This window comes from Canis lupus, chromosome 37 (genome assembly GCF_003254725.2).
Source record: "Canis lupus dingo isolate Sandy chromosome 37, ASM325472v2, whole genome shotgun sequence".
Taxonomy (NCBI): Eukaryota; Metazoa; Chordata; class Mammalia; order Carnivora; family Canidae; genus Canis; species Canis lupus.
In genome coordinates, this window is record NC_064279.1 from 20,896,359 (window position 1) to 20,918,424 (window position 22,066).

Here is a 22,066-nt window from a genome sequence, read left to right on the forward strand (position 1 = left end):
AATGAAACCTCAAATATCTAAGTTAATGCTGGTAATATAACCTTATAGGGCATAGGACATTTAACATCTTAGTATTTAATGCCCTGAAATGTAATATTGGGTATTTATTGCACATCCAATCATATTTAATTCTCACACTAAGTCTGTGACACAGACACCACTTGGCCAAGCCAGGTTTGCTGGACTCCTAGACCCATCATTTTAAATTCCCTGCTCTGGGCTCCTATGCTACCCTCAGAGGCCCAGGTAATGCAAGCTTGCAATATCAAATTTACTAAGACATAAAACAGAGACAGTTTTTAAAAACATTAGTTAATAATAATATAATAATATATGGACTCATTCACAACAACAAATCGAATTAAAAAATTCTTTAGATTATATAAACTATCCCCAAGGAAAAAAGCTTCAATTATTCAGGGTAACAAAATAAGTAAATTTAAATTAAATCCCCAATTCAGCAACAAATAATCACTTGCTGTCCGAGAAACACAGTTCCACAGGATGTAGTACATAAAACAAAACCCACAAGTAATTCTTGAGTTGTCTATAAGTTGTTAAATAGATATTTATATTTTGAAAATGACTACAGCATTCTCCAATTATACTATTAGATATTGGCTAAGTCTTTTTAAAATAAAAGATATAAATGCAACAGTAAGTTAAGATTTTTGTATATACTTATATGAATGGTAAAATTAATCAGTGTAAAAATATAATTAGTAGGACAAGACAGATGCTCCAAATGTAAAGAAGTCAAAAATCATAACTTTCCGTTTTAAAGCTGATTTACCGACATTAATTTTTTTAGTAATATAGAGTTGTTAATTGCTAAATCTTAGAAACTACTTCCCTATCTGATATTGTATATTGCGGAGAAGAGGATGTTTTGCTTGGGTTTTGATTTTTGTGGAGGGAAGTGGTGCCTAATTTTAGTCTAGGCTCTTCCCTATACTCGTAGAAAGCAAAATGAGTAATTTCCAAGATAAATCACAGAACAGATTAGGGAAATTTCTAATTATATCAATTATATCACTGATCATTTACCTAAGAGAAATGAAAATACACAACCAGCTCTTTTAGGAACTCTATAGACATTCCTACAACCATTTCTATTTGGTGCAGCCAATGAAAGAGAAGAATAAATACTATCTTCCTTTGCTGTATTCAAGGTTGGCTGTCATTATCGTGTTAATTCAAAGACATGTTATCAGAAATAATTTGGAATTTCACAAAAACCCAGTACAGCTTGTTTGCCAAGGGTCGCAAAGCTCAACTCACTTCAAGTGCTGAAGAAGATAATCCCATGCAAAGTTAACGTAATCTGAAATTGTTTTTAAAAAGAGTAAGATTTTATCTTCATGTTTAAGGGTAGAAAGAACTGTTTAACCCATAGAGAACGACAAAAGCAGTGAGGGGGAATGAAAATGGTGAACGGCACTTTTACCCACCATGGTGACTCATGACCTGCCCAGCAGCCTCCATGCTGACATTCTGGAGATAGTTGTGGCAGCGTTCCTTGTGCTCCTCCAGTGAACTGCGCTGCTTGTAGCTTCGTCCACAGTAGTTGCACTTGTGAGGTTTACCCACTGCAAAGAGAGCTCCAGGTTAGTGTGCCGTCAGTCTCATCCAGAGCAAATTTAACATCTGACTTTTGGTAGTGTGGAGGAAGCATTTATATGCTTTTCAGACTCAAATCTCTTCCTCCTCCACACTCTGATTTAGGCGAGAAAAGCTAATAAATTTCTACCAAAGACTAAAAAGACAGCAAGGAGATAAGGCAGGTCGTACCTTTGGTGACAGAGGAAACACTGAATCAAATTCATGCTCTGACTGTATCCTCGATCTTGAGGGGCTGATGATCAGTCTCCAAATTATCTGACTTCTAACACTAACATTTGCTCTTACACAATTCTCTCAGCTTTGACTCAAAAGACAAATCAGGAGTGTCCTAGATACATGGTGAGAATTGTTTTTAATGTGTTTTTGGGGGGTTGATAAGGACAGAGAATTTTTAACTGAAGAAAACTGAAATGCAACAAATGGAATGTCATTGTTTAATGAAAAGATTATTCATGGCACGGTACCAAGGCCACTAAAAAGAATTCAAGTGATGAGAAAAAGTACTGATAAAAGCGGAGTTTCTCTTTTCTTTCCACCTTGGTAATAATTATTCACACATGCAAAACTTTGCAGCCGATAACTGTGTTCTCCAACATCAGCACTGTTCTTGTGTTACCAAGAATTAACCTACTAGGTGCTTTGAGTCAGGATTATTAACAATAACCACTGAAATCCTAACATATGTAGTTATATAATGATAGTAACATTTTCTTTTTTTTTTTTCTAATGTCTTTCACATCCAGGAAATGAATTATTTCCTAGTAGCCAGAGAGCCCTATCTCAGTATACCTGGTAAAATACTTCAATGCTCACATTAAATAAAACTTTAAAAAATGATTGAAGAAAAACCCACGTATGGAAAGAGACATGTTTTACTGTATGACAATTCACAAGGATATCACAGGGCACTCTGATTCTTAGTTTTGAATGAATACAGAAAAAACACAAGACCCCAGCTGGTCCTTGCCGAAGCTCTCAGTAGCAAAGCACAGTGTGAATCAGGTCAGTGGCCCTCATCTGACATAGGAATCACTTTGTTTTGCTCAGAGGACAAACAGACCACTCTTTTTCATAGTCAAAGATCGTATCCCTAACTAGTCACCTTACAAACTCCAAGCTATGACACTGGTTGCAGGTGGAATTGAAATACTGTAACAAGGTAAGGTATTCAGAGCTGCATAGAAATTTTGCTATACTGATTAAAAACAACAAAAACCCCACCAAACCTTTAAATTGTATTTGACGTATACATAAGCCCAGTTATTTCATGATCATGATTTTTGTAAACAGCCTTAAATAAAAGCTAAGGCAGGATTAGTCATTTCTAAAAATAGGCAAAGTTCTATTTTTTTTCAGAACCAAGAATTTCTATATATTGAACGAAGGAATCTCTGTCTATTGTGAAGAATCTTTATTGCTATGTGAGAACATTAAAAATTACACGAAAATACTTTTAGTCAAAAACATTTCACGTAAATAGTGTAAATATATTTACACGTAATTCCATTTTAAGATATGGCATTACATATCACAAAAAGCTTTTGTTTGCCATCACTGTTACTTAATGTGAGGTTTTTAGCGCTACTTCTCTAGAAGTAAGTGAATTTGCACTAAACAGGTCTACTTACTAACAAGCACATAAACTGTGGTCTGTAGCCCACTTTAAAACTTGTTTCTTCCTCTCTGTCTTCCTTTTTATCAGTCCTGTTGCGCTGTGTCTTGGATACCTGTTTTACTACAAACGTATCATCCTATGCTTTCTTCCCCTTATTTATATAAACCTGATACCTTCTGAAGTTCATTTAAACAGTTCTCTTCCACACCCCCCTGGCACACAGCCATCAATAAACTTCTAACTCACCCACCAAGGAAGAAAAGACTGTATACTTTTTACTGTTTTCAAAACTTTTTTTTTTACTAGCCTCATTTTTAAAGTCTGTCGTTCCTAAAGCTTTATTACTTTAGCTTCTCCCATTTTGACATCTGTTTTAAAATATCACTTTTTCCTCTTCATCCCAATTTGAGCAAATTGTTCTAGAAGTATAACCTCAATTTTTTCCAAATCTTGATCTGTGTTCCACTACAGCAATCCACATAGTAGGCAACATATGATGGACTTTGATATCGTGGAACTGTGTTATCTCCAAGGCACGGACTTTGGGAATGCTCCACTTTACCCTTCTGCCTCTCTCATCCAATACATATTTGTTAAAAGCCTACGAGGTACCTACAGCCTATGAGGTACCAACAACACTGTGATGAGGCTGGAATGTAAAGTGGAGAACACATTCTCATGGTTCTATCCTCATGCAACTGACAGTCTGGTGAGGAAGATGGATATTTAACAAATACGTAAGCAATATATTACAAATTATGGTAGATCCTATACAGCAAAAGAATGGTCTGTTAGCATAACACGGGGAACCTAATTTAGTTTGAGAAGGTTGGACAGGAAGGTCTCCTTGAGGTAGGAACACTTCCTCTAATAACTGAAGGAAAAGTAAGTGAATCAGATAGTGGGGGGTAGGGTGGAGGAGAGGCAGTGTTTCAGGATTTCCAGGAACTGCTGTCATCCTTACATTTGTTTTCATGTACTCAACTCCTTCAAAGTCTAGATCATTCCCTTACTACTCTTTTGAAAATTATTTTCAAACATCAGCAACATCCTTGCCAGATCCAATGGTTCTACTAGCCCCACAAGACCACTTCCTGTCAGTTGTTTGATATTTCTTAAAAATCGAGTTCGCAAAAATATTGTTTACATTTACTCCCTACATGTGATTATTTGTGTAATATTTATAATCCATGAGTTAATATATATACCATTATTTTGTATCTATTTTTATAAATATTATTGCATTCTTACCATCTGAAACACCTTCATTCTAATATTACTGAGACATTTTTATAAAGTCATCAGTAGCCTCTGAATCAGTAAATCCAGTGGACATTTGGCTCTAAAGCGCCCTAATTTCATGGCCACTTTCAAACTTTTATGTGTCTTGATTGTCTTGCTTTAGCCTCTGGGATCAGATTCTGTGTTGCCCTTCACTGGCTTCTCAACCTCTTCCTACCTGGCAAATAGATACGTAACTTCTGATTTTGTTCTCACTATAATAGTCTCCCTCTTATTTCCTCTAGATTAAGCCCTCATTTCTGTGAAATGTCCAAATCATGCCTGAAATAGTTTCCCATGTTTGTAAGCTGCTACTAGTCATTTAAATCTGTTAGACTGATCTTGGTGAACCCAAAGATGGAGCTTTTCCCTGTTTTCTCACAGTACTCTGTCCATACTATGTTGATGCATTACTTACGATAATTTCATTGTAATTATTCATATGATATCTATTCATCTGCCCAGTTCCCAAAAAATGAGCTTTGTCCCAAGAACAGAGGTCATGTTTTACTCAATTTTGAACTGATTGTGCTTTGGTGGTTATTAAACACAGGAGATACTCCATACGTATTTGCTGAGTGATTGCACTTCACACTCATACTTTCAAATGCCTTTTTGAGGAGTGCCTCATGCATATTCCTCTGAAATCTAAAATTCAGCATATTCAAAATTCTCTTCTCCAAAAAGCTACGTCTTTATTCTGACTGTTCTTTTGTGCTACTGTTACCACTATTTTAATAATGCAGACTCACAACAAGGCAGTCCTTTTTGTTGCCTCCCTATCTCTTTTCCCACATCCAAAAAGTTGCTAAATTCTATATATTCCTTCAGTGTTTCTAAGTTTATCCTTCCTTCTCAATCCCACAACCAATATGCAAGTTCAGTTCTTCATTATTACTAGCCTGGGCTAGCATAAGATACTTCAAATTAGGTGTTCTCTTGTGTAATTATTTGGTTCCCTCCTTAAAAACCTTTACTGACTCTTCATTTCTATCGAACAAAGTCCAAATCCCTTTACCTGGCATTCAGTACCCTTTCCTAACTGGTCCCAAAGTCTACATCCATCTTCTATCCCAGGATCTGGCTAAAATCACCTTCAACTTTTACACTTGAGTCTCAGTTCTTTCTTGAATGGCTTTAAACAATGTGGGCTTCTTGAAATCCTAGTCATCTTTCCATTCCCAAATAACCTTCTAAAAGTGATCTTTCCCATTAAAGAATCATGACTGTATTGGCTCCACACCTAGAAAACATAACATTCTATCTTGTATTTATGGCTATTTATACATTCGTTTTGATCTCCCATGTTAGACTGTGACCTTCTTAAGAAACTGGAGCAATGTCTTGTGTATTTTTATAACCTGCAACAAGTTTAGTATGGTAATTTGTTCACAGAAAGAATAGGTTGGGTTTCATTAATAATCTCATTTCCTAACTTTTAAAATATTTTTCTCACCACTTTTCCTTCAATTTCACTAAATTTCCAGTTTTCAAAGCAATACAAAATATGAAAATTCACCAAAAATTATTCATAATTACACAGTTTAGAGATAACTGTCTTTAACATTTTTATCCTCTTGTATTTTTTCTGTACATGCAAAGACACATTTTGTTATAAAATTGTCACTTTATACACTGTTTCTTCTGAAATACAGTCTACACACACACACACACACACACACAAATACACACACTCATCTAATCATAATCTAGTTCTCTGTTCTCTTTTTGGAATTTCTATTAGTTTGATGTTAGAACTTCTGGAGTGGTCCTTTAAATTTCTCATCTTTTTCCCCTCACATTGACTACCTTTTTATACTTTTGACTTTAAAAAATTAATCTTTTTCTTTGAGTATTTCTGCTAAATGTTTTCTGGTTATCATGCATTTTAATTTCTAAGAGCTCTTTCCTGTTTTCTTCTTTTTAAAAAAGTATAATTTTTCTGTTTTTTTCTTGGACACAAAACTTACCTCTCTGAGCCTTTTATCTTTTAAAATTCTCTTCCCTGTTTATATTGTCTCTTTTCTCTGAGCTTTTTTCTTTCTGTACTATTCTCTGTATTAGAGGAGTTTCTTAAATGTGCTTGAATATCTATTGTTCATTCATATTGAACAGTGAGGCACTAAAAAGCTAACTGGAATTCAGGAAACATAGGGGAGGTTTGTGAACTTGCAGAGTGGTCTCTTTATTGTTAGACCCCCATGTCTTCTCTTTCAATTTCCTTAGAGAAGATGCCTCCAATTTCCAAGCCCAAGGGTGATATAAGCTGGATATCTGTATTCTAGAAGGAAAGGAATGGGGCCACAAATCTAAATGTTCGATTGTGGTCTTTTACATAATCTCCTTGCTTGAAATCCTTTGTTTCCCCCCATCTTTTCCTTTCCCTGGAGTCTCTAAGCCTGAATGTTTCCAATTCAATTTCTCCAAGGAATAAACATTTATTTTCCTCTAAGGGGGAAGGGGAGGATTAGTTGGGCTGGCTGTAGTGTAGCTACAGTCTAATGAGAGTAGCTCTGTGGTCTAATAATTTTGTGTGCAGATTTTGAAATACCTTTACATTTAGTGCAAAGCTCCATCCCTGACTTCAACAGTCCTGTTTCTTCTACTTCTCAGGATTCTCTGGTGCCATTAGCGTGCTACTCATCCCTTATTCCCTTCTATAATCACTAAAGATTTCATTCTTGTCTTACTGTCTGTTACCACCCCTCCCTCTATCTGCTTTCCATCTTCCTCTTGGCTGCTATTCTATCCTTTCCCATTGACTTTGATCTTATGATCATAAACCTCTATAAATGTCTACTGTGATTTTAGTGGAGTTTTAAGAAGGAGTAGAGACAGATGTAGTGTTTAATTTCATCATGTTTAAATAGCAATATGCAATCACTTTTGTTGGTATGGTATTGTTCTGTAAGGATGTATCATAACTCTCCATTTTAATAGAAAAAGGGCATAATATATTAGGAAAACTTAGCCACCAAAAAAAGTAATCACACATTAGTAAGACAGGGAATTTGTGGAAAGTAAAACTGCATATCTCCTCTTTTCTATTGTTATTTAACTATTCTAACATAAAATTCCCTACTTATTTAAAAACACTGCAGCTTACCTATTTCCAGTGGATCTCAAAATGTGAACTGCAGCCTACCTATGTCAGAATTCCCTGCCATGTTTGTTAAAAGTAGAGATTCTTGGGTACCATGCTGGACCTAGAATTTTTAGGAGTGTTACTCGAGGTCTGCATGTTTAACAAACTTTCCAAGTAGTTGCTTACATACTGAAGTTGGAAACAGTGGTTCTATAGAAAATCATAAATCATCATGTTCTCTAAATCTGGAATTGAATTGAAATTTCTTTTAAAGTGAGGAATATTTTTCTTAACCTTACTATATTGATCTTAATTGTATTATCAAAGGAGTTGAAATTAACTTTGCTCTATATGAAATTTCCAGATTATGATCTAAAACACCCTTGCAAGAAGCATCATTTTTTATTACTGGTAGGAACACAAAAAACGAAATATAGAAACATGGAAGTTCACTCCTGTATGTTGATTACATATTTTGAGGACAGTGATACAGTTATAGCAAACTTTGCATCAATTCTCCTTCAAACTGACCTGTGTCTGAATTCTAAAATTCAAGGAGAAATAGTTATACTGACCCATTTTTCTCAAAGTGCAAATTGTGCTGCTTTTTAGAACGCTCTATGATGCTATTTTACGTTAGAAAAAAAAGCAAGGAAATTAATCATATCCACTAATAAAAAGTAAGTGTTTTGCCAGGGCATTGACTGTGGGAATCTATCTTTCCCAATTTCCACAGCATCACAATGTGCCAAAAGGAATATGCTGTCAGCAGCTAAAAGTCATTAAATCACCCCCTCCCCCCAGCTATAACTTTGAGAAGTCTTGGAGAAAAGACAGAGAGGTGGAGAGAAAACCATTGTATTCTGAGTTACCACTTTCCTGACTTGATAAAGCAGGACTCAATCACATGCTAACAGTTTTACGCTGGCTCTTTTAAGCTACTATTTCCTCACAAATATTTGTTACTCCTAAATTCTGACTTATAATGTATGTAGATTTTTATTTTTAAAACTCAGCTTTATTGAGGTATTACTTACATAAAATAAAATCCACCCACTTTAAGTATACAATTCAAGGAGTTTAAAAGTATATACGGCTGTGTAACCATGGCCATATTTAAATACAGAACATGTCTATCACCCTAAAAATTTCATCTTGCTCCTCTGCACTAAATCCCTTTGCAACCCCTGATCTGTCACTACTGTTTTGCCTTTTTCTTAGGATTCCACATAAACCGAATCATGCAGTCTTTTTTGCGTCTGGCTTCTTTCATTCAGCATGATGATTTGGAGATTCAGTTGTGTTGTTACATGTATTGGTAGTTTATTACTTCTTATTGCTGAGCAGTACTTCATTGTATGAATGTACCACAGTTAATCTAGTCACTAGTTTTAGGGTTGTTTCTAGTTTTTGGCTATTATTATGACTATTATTTATGAAGCTTCTACAGACACAGGCAAGTCTTTGTGCAGATAAAAATTTTCATTTCTCCTGGTTAAATGTCTAGAAGTGGGATTGCTGGGTCATATGGTTAAGTATCTGATTAACTTTATAAGAAATCATTTAACTGTTTTTCCAAAATGGCTGTATCACTTTGCATTTCCACTAGCAACATACTAGTTCTAACAACCCCACATGCATGCCAACACAATGTTGTCTAGTCTTTCATTTTACCCACCCTAGTATTAAGTAGTGATACTGATATTTCATGGTGCTCTTAATTTGTGTTTTTTCTATTGTCTCGTGAGACTATTGTTTTCGTGTGTTTCCTTGCCATGTATGTGTTGTTGTTTTTTTTTTTTTGGTTTGCCACTTACTCTTCAAATTTTATTTGAAGTATCTGTTCAACTCTTTTTGCCTATTTTTTTATTGTGTTCTCTGTGATTTTATTATCAAGTTGCAAGAGTTCTTTACATATTCTGGATACAAGATTTTTATCAGATAATGTTTTGCAAATATTTTCTCTGATATGTGGCTTGCTTTTTTATTTGAGTTTCTTATGAAAAGTTTTTTAATTCTGATGAAGTACAATTTCAATATTTTCTTCTATGCTATTTTTTTAATCTAAAAGATCTTTGACTAACTAGATATTGCAATAATTTTCTCTTTTGTTTTATTCTAGTAATTGTATTTTAAATCTTACACTTAGGTCTATTACTCATTTCAACTTACTTTTTGTATATATGCAAGGTAAAGCCTATACCATTCTTTTTTTTTTTTTCAAAGCTTCTAATTTTATTTATTTAAAAAAAAATTTTTTTATTGGTGTTCAATTTGTCAACATACAGAATAACACCCAGTGCTCATCCCGTTAAGTGCCCACCTCAGTGCCCGCCACCTAGTCACCCCCACCCCCCGCCCACCTCCCCTTCCACCACCCCTAGTTCGTTTCCCAGAGTTAGGAGTCTTTCATGTTCTGTCTCCCTTTCTGATATTTCCCACTTATTTTTTTCTCCTTTCCCCTTTATTCCCTTTCACTATTTTTTATATTCCCCAAATGAATGAGACCATATAATTTTTGTCCTTTTCCGGTTGACTTATCTCACTCAGCATAATACCCTCCAGTTCCATCCACATCGAAGCAAATGGTGGGTATTTGTCGTTTCTAATGGCTGAGTAATAGCCATTCCTTTTTAGAATATGGATATCCAATTGTTCTAGTTCTATTTATAGAAAATACTATCTTTCCTCCATAAATTATCTTAGTACCTTTTGAAAATCAATTGATCATGTATTTTTTTTAAAGATTATTTATTTATTCATAAGAGACACAAAGAGAGAGGGTGAGAGAGAGAGAGAGAGAGAGAGAGAGAGAGGCAGAGACACGGGCAGAGGGAGAAGCAGGCTCCATTCAGGGAGCCTGACATGGAACTCGATCCTGGGTCTCCAGGATCAGACCCTGGGCTGAAGGCGGCACTAAACCGCGGAGCCATGGGCTGCCCTGATCATGTGTTTTGAGTATATTTTTGGATTCTCTGCTCTATTCCATTGATCTCTCTTTTAGTTTAGCCAAAAACTAAAAGAATAGATACTATTAATACAGTTAGTCTTCAAATCAGGTAGTGTAAGTCATATATCTTTGTTTTTCCTTTTCTTTTCTTTCTTTCTTTCTTTTTTTTTTTTTCTTTTAACAGAAGGAGAAGGGCAGGACAAGCAGAGGGAGAGTGAGAATCTTAAGCAGGCTCCACAGGGTGATGTGGAACTTGATCTCACAAGCCTGAGATCATGGCCTAACTGAAAGCAAGAGTCAGACGCTTAACCGACTAAACCACCCAGGTGCCCCATGCTTTTTCAAAATTATTTTGGCTATTTTAGATCTTCCATATTTCCAAACAAATATTATAATCAGTTTGTTAATTTCTACAAAAAAGCCTGCTGGGATATTTATTGGGATTGTATTACACTGATAGTCTTAATTTCCAGAGAATTAACTATTAACAGTATTGAATCATTTAAACCATAGTCACAATACATCTTGCTGTTTATTTAGGTCTTTAATTTCTCTCAGTGATGGTATTTTTTTTTTCTTGCACAAAATTAGATAAATTTATCTCTATGTAATTCACGTATTTTGGATGCTCTAATAAATGATGATGCTTTTGAAATTTGTTTCCAATTGTCCATTGTAAGCATATAGAAATGCTTGATTTCTTTTTACTGATGTTGCTTCTTGCAATCTTAATGAAATCACTCAAGTTTTAATTTTGGGAGGTGGTGTCAATTCCTTGCTTTTCCTATATAGGTAATTATATCATCTAAAACAAAATATAGCCTTACTTATTTTTTTTTAAGATTTTATTTATTTATTTATTCATGAGAGACACTGAGAGAGGCAAAGACACAGGCAGAGGGACAAGCAGGCTCCATGCAGGGAGCCTGACATGGGACTCGATCCTGGGTCTCCAGGATCATGCCCTGGTCTGAAGGCGGCGCCAAACTGCCTGAGCCACCTGGACTGCCCAGCCTTACTTACTCCAATGAAATTTGTATGTCTCTTATTTCGTTCTGTTGCCACGCTGAATTGACAAGACTTCTAGTACAATGTTGAATAGAAGTGGAGAGGACATTCTTGCCCTGTTCCTACTCTAAAAGGTAAACTTTCATTCATTTATTAGCAGTATACTGTTAACTCAAAGTTTTTCAAAAATGGCTTTTACCATATTGAGAAAGTTCTTTCTTTTTTATTGCTGAGAACTTTTTATCATTAATAAATACTGAATTATGTCAAATGCTTTTTCTACATCTATGAAGACAATTATGTTTTCTTCTTCTTTTCTTTATTTTTGGTCTGTTAACATGGGGAATTACACTGATATTTTTTCCAATGTCAAAGCAACTTTGAATTTTTGGGATAAACCCCCATTGGTCATGATGTGTTTTCCTTTTCTATTTATTTCTGGATTCTGTTTGCTAAAATTTTGTTAAGGATTTCTGTTTCTGTGTTCATGAGGGATATGGCTATACAGTTTTCTCGTATTACAATTCCTTTGGTTTTGGTATCAGGTAATGCTGAAGTCATAATCTGTTTGGAAGCATTTTTTTTCCCCCTTTGATTCTCTGGAAGAATTTGTTCCCTAATGTTTTCTTAAATTACTTCTTCCTTGAATATTTGACAGAATTTACAAGTGAAGTAATCTGGAGTTTTCTTTGTGGGTAGGTTTTTAACTTTGATTTCAATTTCTAGGATAAATATAAGGTTATCACAGTATTTCTTTTTGAGTGTGACCTTAGATAATTTCTGTGTTTCAAGGAATTTATTTCATGCACTTGAATTTATTGACATAAACTTGTTCATAACATACCTATATTGTACTTCCAATGGCTATAGGAGTTTAAATGACATTCTATTTTCATTTCTGATGTTGTTAAATTAGTGTTGTGTTTTTGTACTGATTGATATTGGCTAGAGATTTATCTATTTTATTGATCTTTTCACAAAATCAGCCTTTGAGGTCATTGACTTTTCTGTATCATTTTCTTGTTTTCTCTTTCATTAATCTCTGCCTTTATAATTATTTCCTTCTTTTACATTCTCTCGGTTTAATTTACTCTTCTTTTGTAATATCTTAAGGAAGCTCAATTACTTGGTTTGAGGCCTTTCTTCTTTTTTAATATAAACACTTTATGCTATGCATTTTCCTCTAATACTACTTCTAGTCTCATTATAATCTCATTTTCTTTTATATTCTTGAACATGTGGAGTATACTTATAATAGCTATTTTATCAACCTGTCTGCTAATTTCACCATTAGGGCATTTTTGGGTCTATTTCTATTGATTGATTTTTCTACTGATTATGGGTAATATTTTCTGCCTTCTATGCATATCTGTTAATTTTTTAGTGGTATTCTAGATATTGTGAATTTTACATTAGTGGGTTCTAATTTTGTTGCATTACTTTAAACTGTGGTTTACTTATTCTTGTATGTCATTACATTACTTGGAATCAGTTCAACCTTTTTGATGTTTGCATCTGTGCTTCAAGGCACCTCCAGAGCATGCTTTAAACTGACGGCTAACTTAGCTCCAGTATGAAAATGACAAACTTTCTGAGTATTTTACTCAGTGACCTATTACAAAGTCTTTCCACATTGGCTGAAGAGAATTGATTATTCTCACTGCTGTATGAACTCCAGGAATTGTTTGGCCTTCTGCTTTCTTCCTTTTCCCAGATGCAGGTAGTTTCACCACAGACATAGGTAGATCACTATTTAACCAAAGAGTCAGGTGGCCTCTGTGAAACTCCAGGGTTTTTTCTGTGAAGTTTCCTCTTGATACTGCTATATATTCTAAGAACATTCGTCTCCTTGGTTTCTGATCTGTCTCCTCAATTCATCAAGACTAACTGGCTGTTTGATGTATGAATATGGCCAATATCCTCCCCCCCTCCTTTTAAAGGCTTTAAACTTAAATATTAAAATAATTAATTAGATTGTGTTTATATGCAGAATTTGTTAATTATATGGTCTTTCCTTGGAAAAACAGATTTATTAAAAAGTATTTTAACTATGTTTTTCTAACAAGGTCAAAATAAAATAAATGCATTTTAAATTCCAGATAATTTAAAAATTCTTTTTTAAAAAAAATGATTTTATTTATTTATTCATGAGAGACACGGGGGGGGGGGGAGAGAGAGAAAGAGAGAGAGAGAGAGGCAGAGAGAGAAGCAGGCTCCATGCAGGGAGCCCAACGTGGGACTCGATCCTGGGTCTCCAGGATCATACCCTGGGCCACAGGCAGGCGCTAAACCACTGAGCCACCCAGGGATTCCGTTTGGGATTCCTATTCCTAAGCATGATTTGGAAACTGCTTCTAGGAAGGAGCAAGCTCGGATAATCACAGGACTCCCCACCTTTGTTTTTCTACCCTCTGGAATCCTAGTCCTGCAGTGCCTATTGTTCAATGCCTAAAAGTCATTTAATATATTTTTGTCTTGCATTCTAATTGTTCAGGGCAGGGATTAAATCTGGTTCCTAATACTTCATATTTGAAAGCAAAAGCTATATATGTAATTGCCTTAAATAAAAAAAAAAAGTCTAACCTTGTAAGTTTTGTTACCAGTTACAATTCAGGTAACTGAAGTTTCTTACATATAAAATTCTACAATACATATTATAATAAATAATAATATATAGCACAATAAAGATTCTAAGACAGAAGATAGCAGGATTAGTGTTCCCAACTATCTCAAAAGTTAATAGTCTCCTTTGATCTACAGTCACTCACAAAAATCCTATACTAACAAAAAGAGAAGTATCAGTATAACCTGTCAGAGATATAGAGATTACTGAACTGACCTGAGCAATAAATTAAAAATGAAGATGTAGTAAAGAAAATTTGACAATCCTGACAACTATTCAATTAGAAAAAAATTTGCTAGCATTTGCTAGTATTTTCTCCATTTCTCATTATTAGAAACTGGAGATAAATACCTATCCCTGTACTAAAACCCCCACATACCTACCCAAAAAGAAGAGCAAAGCAAATAGCCATAAATAATTTTGAAGTAGGAATGTTTACCATAAATTCATAGGGTGTTATGAAGGTATATAGCACAATCTTGTTCACTTATGTTTTCTTGAAATATGTCACTTCAAGAGTTATCCTAGTGAAACCTATAAAACAAATTACAATAGCACTAATACATGTGGTAAATGTTTTATTCTTTATATAGATGTATGTATGTTTACACATACAGAAACATGCAGAAAACCACATCTATATACAGAAAATATATTTACCATTTGTCACGATACATATAAAATCAATAGTATGATGCATATATCACATTCATTTTCCTTTAATAAAATTAAAAGCGCCCACTGTCCTATAAATATTTATAATACAAAAAATGGGAACTTGATATCTGATTTTACTTGACAACTGCTTACAGAATTAGAAATTAATCTGAAGAAAGATGAACACTAAAATATGGTGCAATTGGTAATTTTTTTTTCAGTTTTTAGCACCCATAAGTTAAACTGTGTCTGAATTAGTTGTCTTATTATTATAAGCCCTCTATATAAACAATTTTAATATTCTTGATCCCTGTTGTTCTATTGCTGCCTCAAAAGAGATTTTGCCAATTCATATTCACGCCACTAGTGTATGAGAGAGCCTTTGGACCTTACTCTCCACCAGAACTCTGATTAAAATAATAATCCTCTAATGTGCTAGGCCTGTGATCCTTAAATGTTAATGGGACACTGAGGCAAACTCTTGGGAAGGATATTGTAAAGCAAGATAAGCACAAGATATTTTACATTTTTGAGGGAAGTAATAATATTCAACATCCCTCAGACACCACACAAACTACTTGCTCACAGTTTCAATATATCACATTACGGTCTTTTCAGTGATGTCACATCTTTGTGAAGCTAGGTTTCTGGAGCTGCAGGAACTAAAGCACGTACTACTTGAAATAAATGTGGAGCAGGAAATGAGAGTGGAGCTATTCAACCTGCTTCCTAGATGTGGGAAGTTGTGCGGGGTTCAACAAGGTACACAATCCCATTAATAAAAAACTGTGGCTGTTCCAAAATCAAATAAAAATGCTATTTTGCCTTTCAATTTATGTATATTATTTTTTCAGATTATTTTTTCAATTAATTGACAAAAACTTTGTGTTATCTACTATGTGCCAAGTACTATTCAAAGAGATGGGGATACATTAATAAATAAGACAGAGGAGGTCCATGATCTCACAGAGCTTATATTCAGATGACAGTGGGGAGAGACAGGCAACATGTGCATGAACAAAAAACCCAAGGTAACTGCAGATTCTGATTGAAGCTTTACAAGACTTTAAGACAGTGACAGCGAGAGGGAGAATAACTAGGAGGGATCCTCTAGATAGGGCTCTTGTACAAGGACACGCCAAGAAGATGCCATTTAAGCAAATCTCTGAAGGACAGTGAGGCATCCATGCCAAGAATTGGGGAAAGAGCTGAAGGGAGAGACTTTTAGAATCATCAGTGCAAAATCCCAAGAGTAGAAAGGAATAAAGGAACCTAGGGTGGCAAAAAACAGTGAGGGATAGAGTGGCATATGCTCAGACAGGAGCGGTGGGAATAACTTCCAATGGCCATGATAAGCAGTTTGATTTTATTGAAAAAGCAATGGAAGCCCATTAAAATATTTTAAGCAAGGAGATTACATGATTTAAACTGAGTTTCTAAAGAATCCTGGCTGCTATATGGAGAATAGATTGGAAAGCAGGAGTATGGTAGCTAAGATCATAGGCTCTGGGGTCAGGCAGAGCAGTTTATATTCCAACTTTTCCTGAGTAAAAGTTGCGTAAAATATGCATTATGTGATTTTAAAGGTAAGATTTTTACTATATCAGAACATATTTTTTTAAAAAAGTACTCTCATGGACGCCAGAGTGGCTCAGTTGGCTAAGAGGTCTGCCTTTGGCTCTGGTCCTGATCCTGAGATCCTGGGATCAAGCCCCACATGGGGCTTCCTGCTCAGTGGGGAGTTTGCTTTTCTTCGCCCTCTGCCCCTCCCCGCTGCTTGTTCTCTCGCTCACATTCAAATAAAGTCTTTTTAAAAAAAAGTACTTTCACAAAGATAATTTATACTGCTCTTAGATTTATTTTACTTTAAGTTTCCACATGTCCTCAAACCTTATGGAAATCTCTATTTCAGTATGATATAATCCTTTAGTTTTATTACACTGAGTATTTTGGTGCATGGATGTGTGTATGTGTGTGGTACGTTTAAAATCTAATCCAAATAGTATACACTGAGGGCAAAATATGAATAAAAAAATTAGCTAGAAGTATAATAACCTTGATAAGGTAAAGCTATACATAAAGAACCATACATGTAACATTTAAAACTACAGATTGTGGAGGTTTTAGGTAGCATCTCTCATTTATTTAAAAAAAGTCTTTGAGTACAGTTGACATACAATGTTAAAATTAGTTTCAGGTATACAACATAATGATTCAATTTCTCTATATGTTATGCTATGCTCACCCTCTTTAAATCTGACTTTCCTTGTCTGTAAAATAAGGCCCTTAAAATAGTGTTTGTCACAAGATAAGAGCCCATTAAGTATTATCCACTACCTTTTATTTTTGTAATGGACTGACATTTATCATTTACTAGGGAAATACATATAACCACTACTGACATCTACAAATCTTAAACTAATTTTTGAGTTAATGCAGGAATGTTTGACTGAAAGCATCCATAGATTCATTCATTCATTTGATACAGTATAAGGGATGCAGATGCAAAATAGAATAAAATCTCTTCTTTGAGATGAACTTAGGATCTTTCATTCTTATCTTTATATTTATCATGTTTCTGTACAAATTAAAGGCATTATTGCTCTGATAGAGAATTTATGATACAGATAAAAATTTAATTATATTCTAAATATTTATTATATGATTACAATGAATGATATTGGTTTTTATATACCTCATTTGTAAGTTTTTTTTTTTTTTTTTCCTATTGTTGGTTTTTTGTTTTTGCTATTTGGGAGTTTTCTTACAAGATTTGGCAAGATAGTACAGGCTGTAGATGAACAAGTTTTTTTTTTTGACTCACATACACAGATCAAGTAGGAAAAATAAAAGGAGAGGGTGGAGGTTAGCTTACAGAACAAAACAAAACAAAGCCTCAAAAAACCAAAACAAAACAACAGTGTGATATGCCATTTTGGACACTGAATAATGAAGTTGGCACACTACCTTTCCATTTCTGCCATGAGTTCCAAAAGTGCCAGGTCCACAGACTCAGGGAAATGGAAGAGAAAATGTGAAATGGCCACAAATTCAGACTTGTCCACACCAACATCCATGCAAGGTACAAAACTGTGGTAGTCAACTTGGTGATGAGGATGATGTTTGTAGAAAACTGAGAAGAATGAGAAATAGCTCCACTATTCTTGCCTATTTCTTTAGAATTCCCAACAACAGAAAAAAGATAAGGAGGAAAGGTTCCAGCAGTAAACTGATCTAAGGAATGTGCCAAAGTGAAGTACTACATCACGTGAGCAATACTTATGGAAGAAAGATTTCTCTTTAATAATTCCTTCTAGTAATGTGTTTGAAATTTAAAGAAGTATAATGGTTGATATTTGAAAAAAAGAGGAGATCATATATGCTATTTAAAAAAACTAATTTCCGAGGGACCTATAAGGCAGAGTATATAATGATTATTGGTCTGGAAAAGAAAAGTGTTCTACTTACTGGATAGAAATCATATGGATTGTCTTACCAGCTAGTTTGACTGAAAGTGGTTTTTCCCTCCTGATCATATTTCAATGGGCAGGGCCTAAGGGTGTGTTTGAAGAGTCAGGAATGAGAATACTAATCCCATCTCCTCTCTCCAGTGTTTATTGCAAAGCATACAGAAGGGAACCATGGGCATCATTATCAGGACTTGGGTGAAATCAGCACAGCACAGTTATGCAAATCATGTGTGCAACTGACACGGCTTGTGTATGTATTATCGGTGTAATCCACCTCTATCAAGCATCTCCAGGAAGGAAAGGAGGGGTGGAGGGTGGGGAAAGTTCACACTTGGGAGATCACCCAGAAAGTAGGCCAGGTGCCAGGTCTACAATCAGGTGAAAACAGTTCCTTCTCATGGGAAGTCTGCAGGACAAATTACACTACACTTAATGCACCATCACTATTATGAATGAGCTACACTAGATTCAATTTCTGAACCAGCATAATTTAATCCAATATGTATGTCATTATACTGGGCTATGCATTAATATTTTTTAAGTGGGTCTCTTTGACAAATCTGGCAGAAAGGTCATGATGATCTGGTTTCAAAATAACGTCCATATGAAAATTACTGATAATAATTTTTTGACCAAGAACTTAATTTTCAGATGTTTCTCACTCTTCACTCATTTCACAAATAACAAATTGTTAATATTCAAAGGTCTATAAACTGCAGCAATTCCATGTCATACAAATAATTTTGGATGTAATACAAACTAAAGGTACTTTACATATTTTTTTTCTGGCTGTCACCTCAAAAAAATGAAGTAATACTGAAACAAACATTGAAGGATGGGGAGGGGAAACCTATGAAAAAGACACAGAGTAGAAGGCAAAAGGAGACACAAGAGGGAAAGATAATTTCATAAAGGAAATTATGTGGCTATGGCAGTGAATCCCATAGTAAGACCTGATTGATATGTTAGAAAGCATTTCATTCTTATGATGAATTAACAGACTGTCCCATGTGAGAAAACTTAAAACTAAAGCATTTGACATTAAGTTTTTTTTTTTAATAATATGCTCAAAGGTTAGCTCTATCTCACTCCAAGTCAGATTGTACTTTTGAGTTTTATTTTTAAGAATTTGAAGATGAGGAATTCTCTCTTCTTGTCAGTTTCTCTGAGAGCATGTAGTTTATACCTTAAAAATGCCTGTTGGTTGGCTAAACATTCTACTAAAGGTGAATGTTCAAATACATTCAAAAGCAGGTAGAGTCATAATATTTTATAGGTATTTTAGAGAATAGTTAAAAGTATAACTGAATAAAACAGAGTTAAAAATAATGGAAAATGTGTAAATGAGTTTGTGGCAGTGTAGTATTTAACTGAGAATGTTCAAAAAAATCAATATTGGGGATCCCTGGGTGGCGCAGCGGTTTGGCGCCTGCCTTTGGCCCGGGGCACGATCCTGGAGACCCGGGATCGAATCCCACGTCGGGCTCCCGGTGCATGGAGCCTGCTTCTCCCTCTGCCTGTGTCTCTGCCTCTCTGTCTCTCTCTGTGTGACTATCATGAATAAATAAATAAAATCTTTAAAAAAAAAAAATCAATATTGGGAACCAATACAAGTATTCAATACTTCTGAGCTGTTTTTATGGATAAAGTATAGTCCTTGGGATTACAGTGTCTTGAAAAATAAAAAGGCCTTATATAATAGAATTAAAAAAAATGAACAGTGAGAGGAAAGTTATTATTGTTTTAACAGATAGCTATTTAGATGGTACATCTGGTCCAGTTGCTTTTTATAGGACAAAATAGTTTTAAACTGACAATTAGACATAAAGCACAAACTTCTTAGACTAAAAATTGTCAAACACTGAATAGGTTACAAAGTAATATTGTAAAAATCAACATTCCTAAAGTGCTTGGAAATAAGCTAGATATTTGTTTAGAATAACACAGGCTTATTGACCCTATGTAAAAAGATGAAGACTTCATGACACTGAAAGTTTCCTCAAATAGCTCTATATCTAGGGTTATACGTGTAGATAAAAGCTAAGGTTTTCCTTAGAATATTATAGATAAGTCTTACTGAAAAACCAAAGGAATTATTTTTTAAAAATGAGAAGAGGAAAAAAAAAAAAGCAGGGGGCACCTAAGTAAGTTATGTGGCTCAGGAGGTTATGTGGCCAAATGTGGATTTCAGCTCAGGTCATGATCCCAGGATCCTGGGATTGAGCCCTGCATTAGGCTCCATGTTCAGCAGGGAGTCTATCTGAGTATTCTCTCTCTCCTCCTTTGCCCCTCCACTCCTCACCTCCTCCTCAGGTAAATAAATCTTTAAAATAAAAATCAATTCCTACCTACATTTATCTGCCTACTCAAAGATATTTTATTTATATATCTCTGAACAATACTTTAGTATTACAACAAGCAAACGCCTTTAAAATATCTGAGAATTAAGTAATGTTTTTTTTTTTTTTTTTTTTTTTTTTCAGAATACAAGAGACAATATCCTTGGGACATCAGGATTTTTCATTTTCTTTTTTTTTTAAAAAAGATTCCATTTTTAAGCAATAAATAATTTTGAAATAATCTGAATCCAGTACAATTTCATGGCCATCTGAATTTTAGATATGGCTTAAAGATATTTGAGACTGTGTAAAAGAGATTCTTACTTTATCCTCCTTACAATTTATACAAAACAATTTATAATGCATATATACTATATAAATTCACATATGTTAAAAATAATCTATCCTGTTTTAAATATTTAATTTGGACACAGCCTGTGAGAAATATACCTGAAATGCTAATTAGAAAAAAATATGCAATTCTAGTTCCTCCTAGATTAAAAAATATAACAAGTATGCTAAGTATTATTTTGATTAATAGGGGTCTAAGACTTAATTGAAACACTATTTCCCCAGTGTATTGGGTATAATAAAGACAATTAAAAGGAGCAATATATAACGTATGAAGCACACTAATCAAATTTCTAGGAATGAAAGAACTGTAATTACTTGTTAAACTAAAAATCTAAGAGACAAAACTAATAAAAATCATTCTTGTAGCAGGAGTACTGATTCATCATTAAAACTCACACAATATATTATAAATTTATATAAAGCAAGTCAGATAAGAGTTTTAAATATAAGCCAGTACCTTTTATTCTCCTATATCCTTATATAATGTATCCTAAACTATAGATTATTTTCTCACTGGGCCAAAAAATTTCACTGTGATCTTCAGCTGATATATTGTTGATGATACATTCTAATTCTTTATTTCTCTCTCCTTCCCATTCCTCCCACTCCTTCTTAGAATGTCATTTAAATTTCACATATAAAAAGAGTTTTTTTTTTTACTTTCTCAGCCAGTCATTTTGTTTTGAGTGTTACAAAAAGCAAAAGTAGAAAGAGGGTTGCAATTGCTAAATATGTTTAAATTTAGCCAACATATTGCAATAAAATAAAGCAATTCTAATGAAATATCCAGCATTAAGTAGAATAGCCCTAAATAACCCATAATAAATGAAAATACTTTTAAAAAACAAAACATCAAACACTGATGATTGCTGTACAAACAAAACTTAGATTCTATCATTTCACCTTTTTCTTTTATTCCTGAATGGACAATATTTCAGAAATAGGACACATCGTTGTTACAACCAAAGTAAGAAAGGTTATGACTTCTGTTATTATCCTAAAAAGTGGGGAATAAAATATGGGAGTTATTGACTAGAATTCTCTGCTACTGAAAAATTATC

The 22,066-nt window shown here is 34.3% G+C and overlaps 1 protein-coding gene and 1 long non-coding RNA gene across 13 annotated transcripts in view; one reads left to right on the forward strand and one right to left on the reverse strand.

The window, feature by feature from the left end:
* IKZF2 (IKAROS family zinc finger 2) overlaps positions 1–22,066 on the reverse strand; it is a 154,223-nt gene that overhangs the window by 20,801 nt on the left and 111,356 nt on the right. For all 12 annotated transcript variants that reach the window (XM_049106502.1, XM_049106494.1, XM_049106492.1 and 9 more), the window contains one exon: positions 1,452–1,589. In XM_049106502.1, the coding sequence (XP_048962459.1) occupies positions 1,452–1,589 (138 nt within the window). The remainder of the gene's footprint in view (positions 1–1,451; positions 1,590–22,066) is intronic.
* The window catches only part of LOC112656308 (uncharacterized), an 80,913-nt gene that overhangs the window by 12,959 nt on the left and 45,888 nt on the right, over positions 1–22,066 (forward strand). The window lies entirely within an intron of this gene.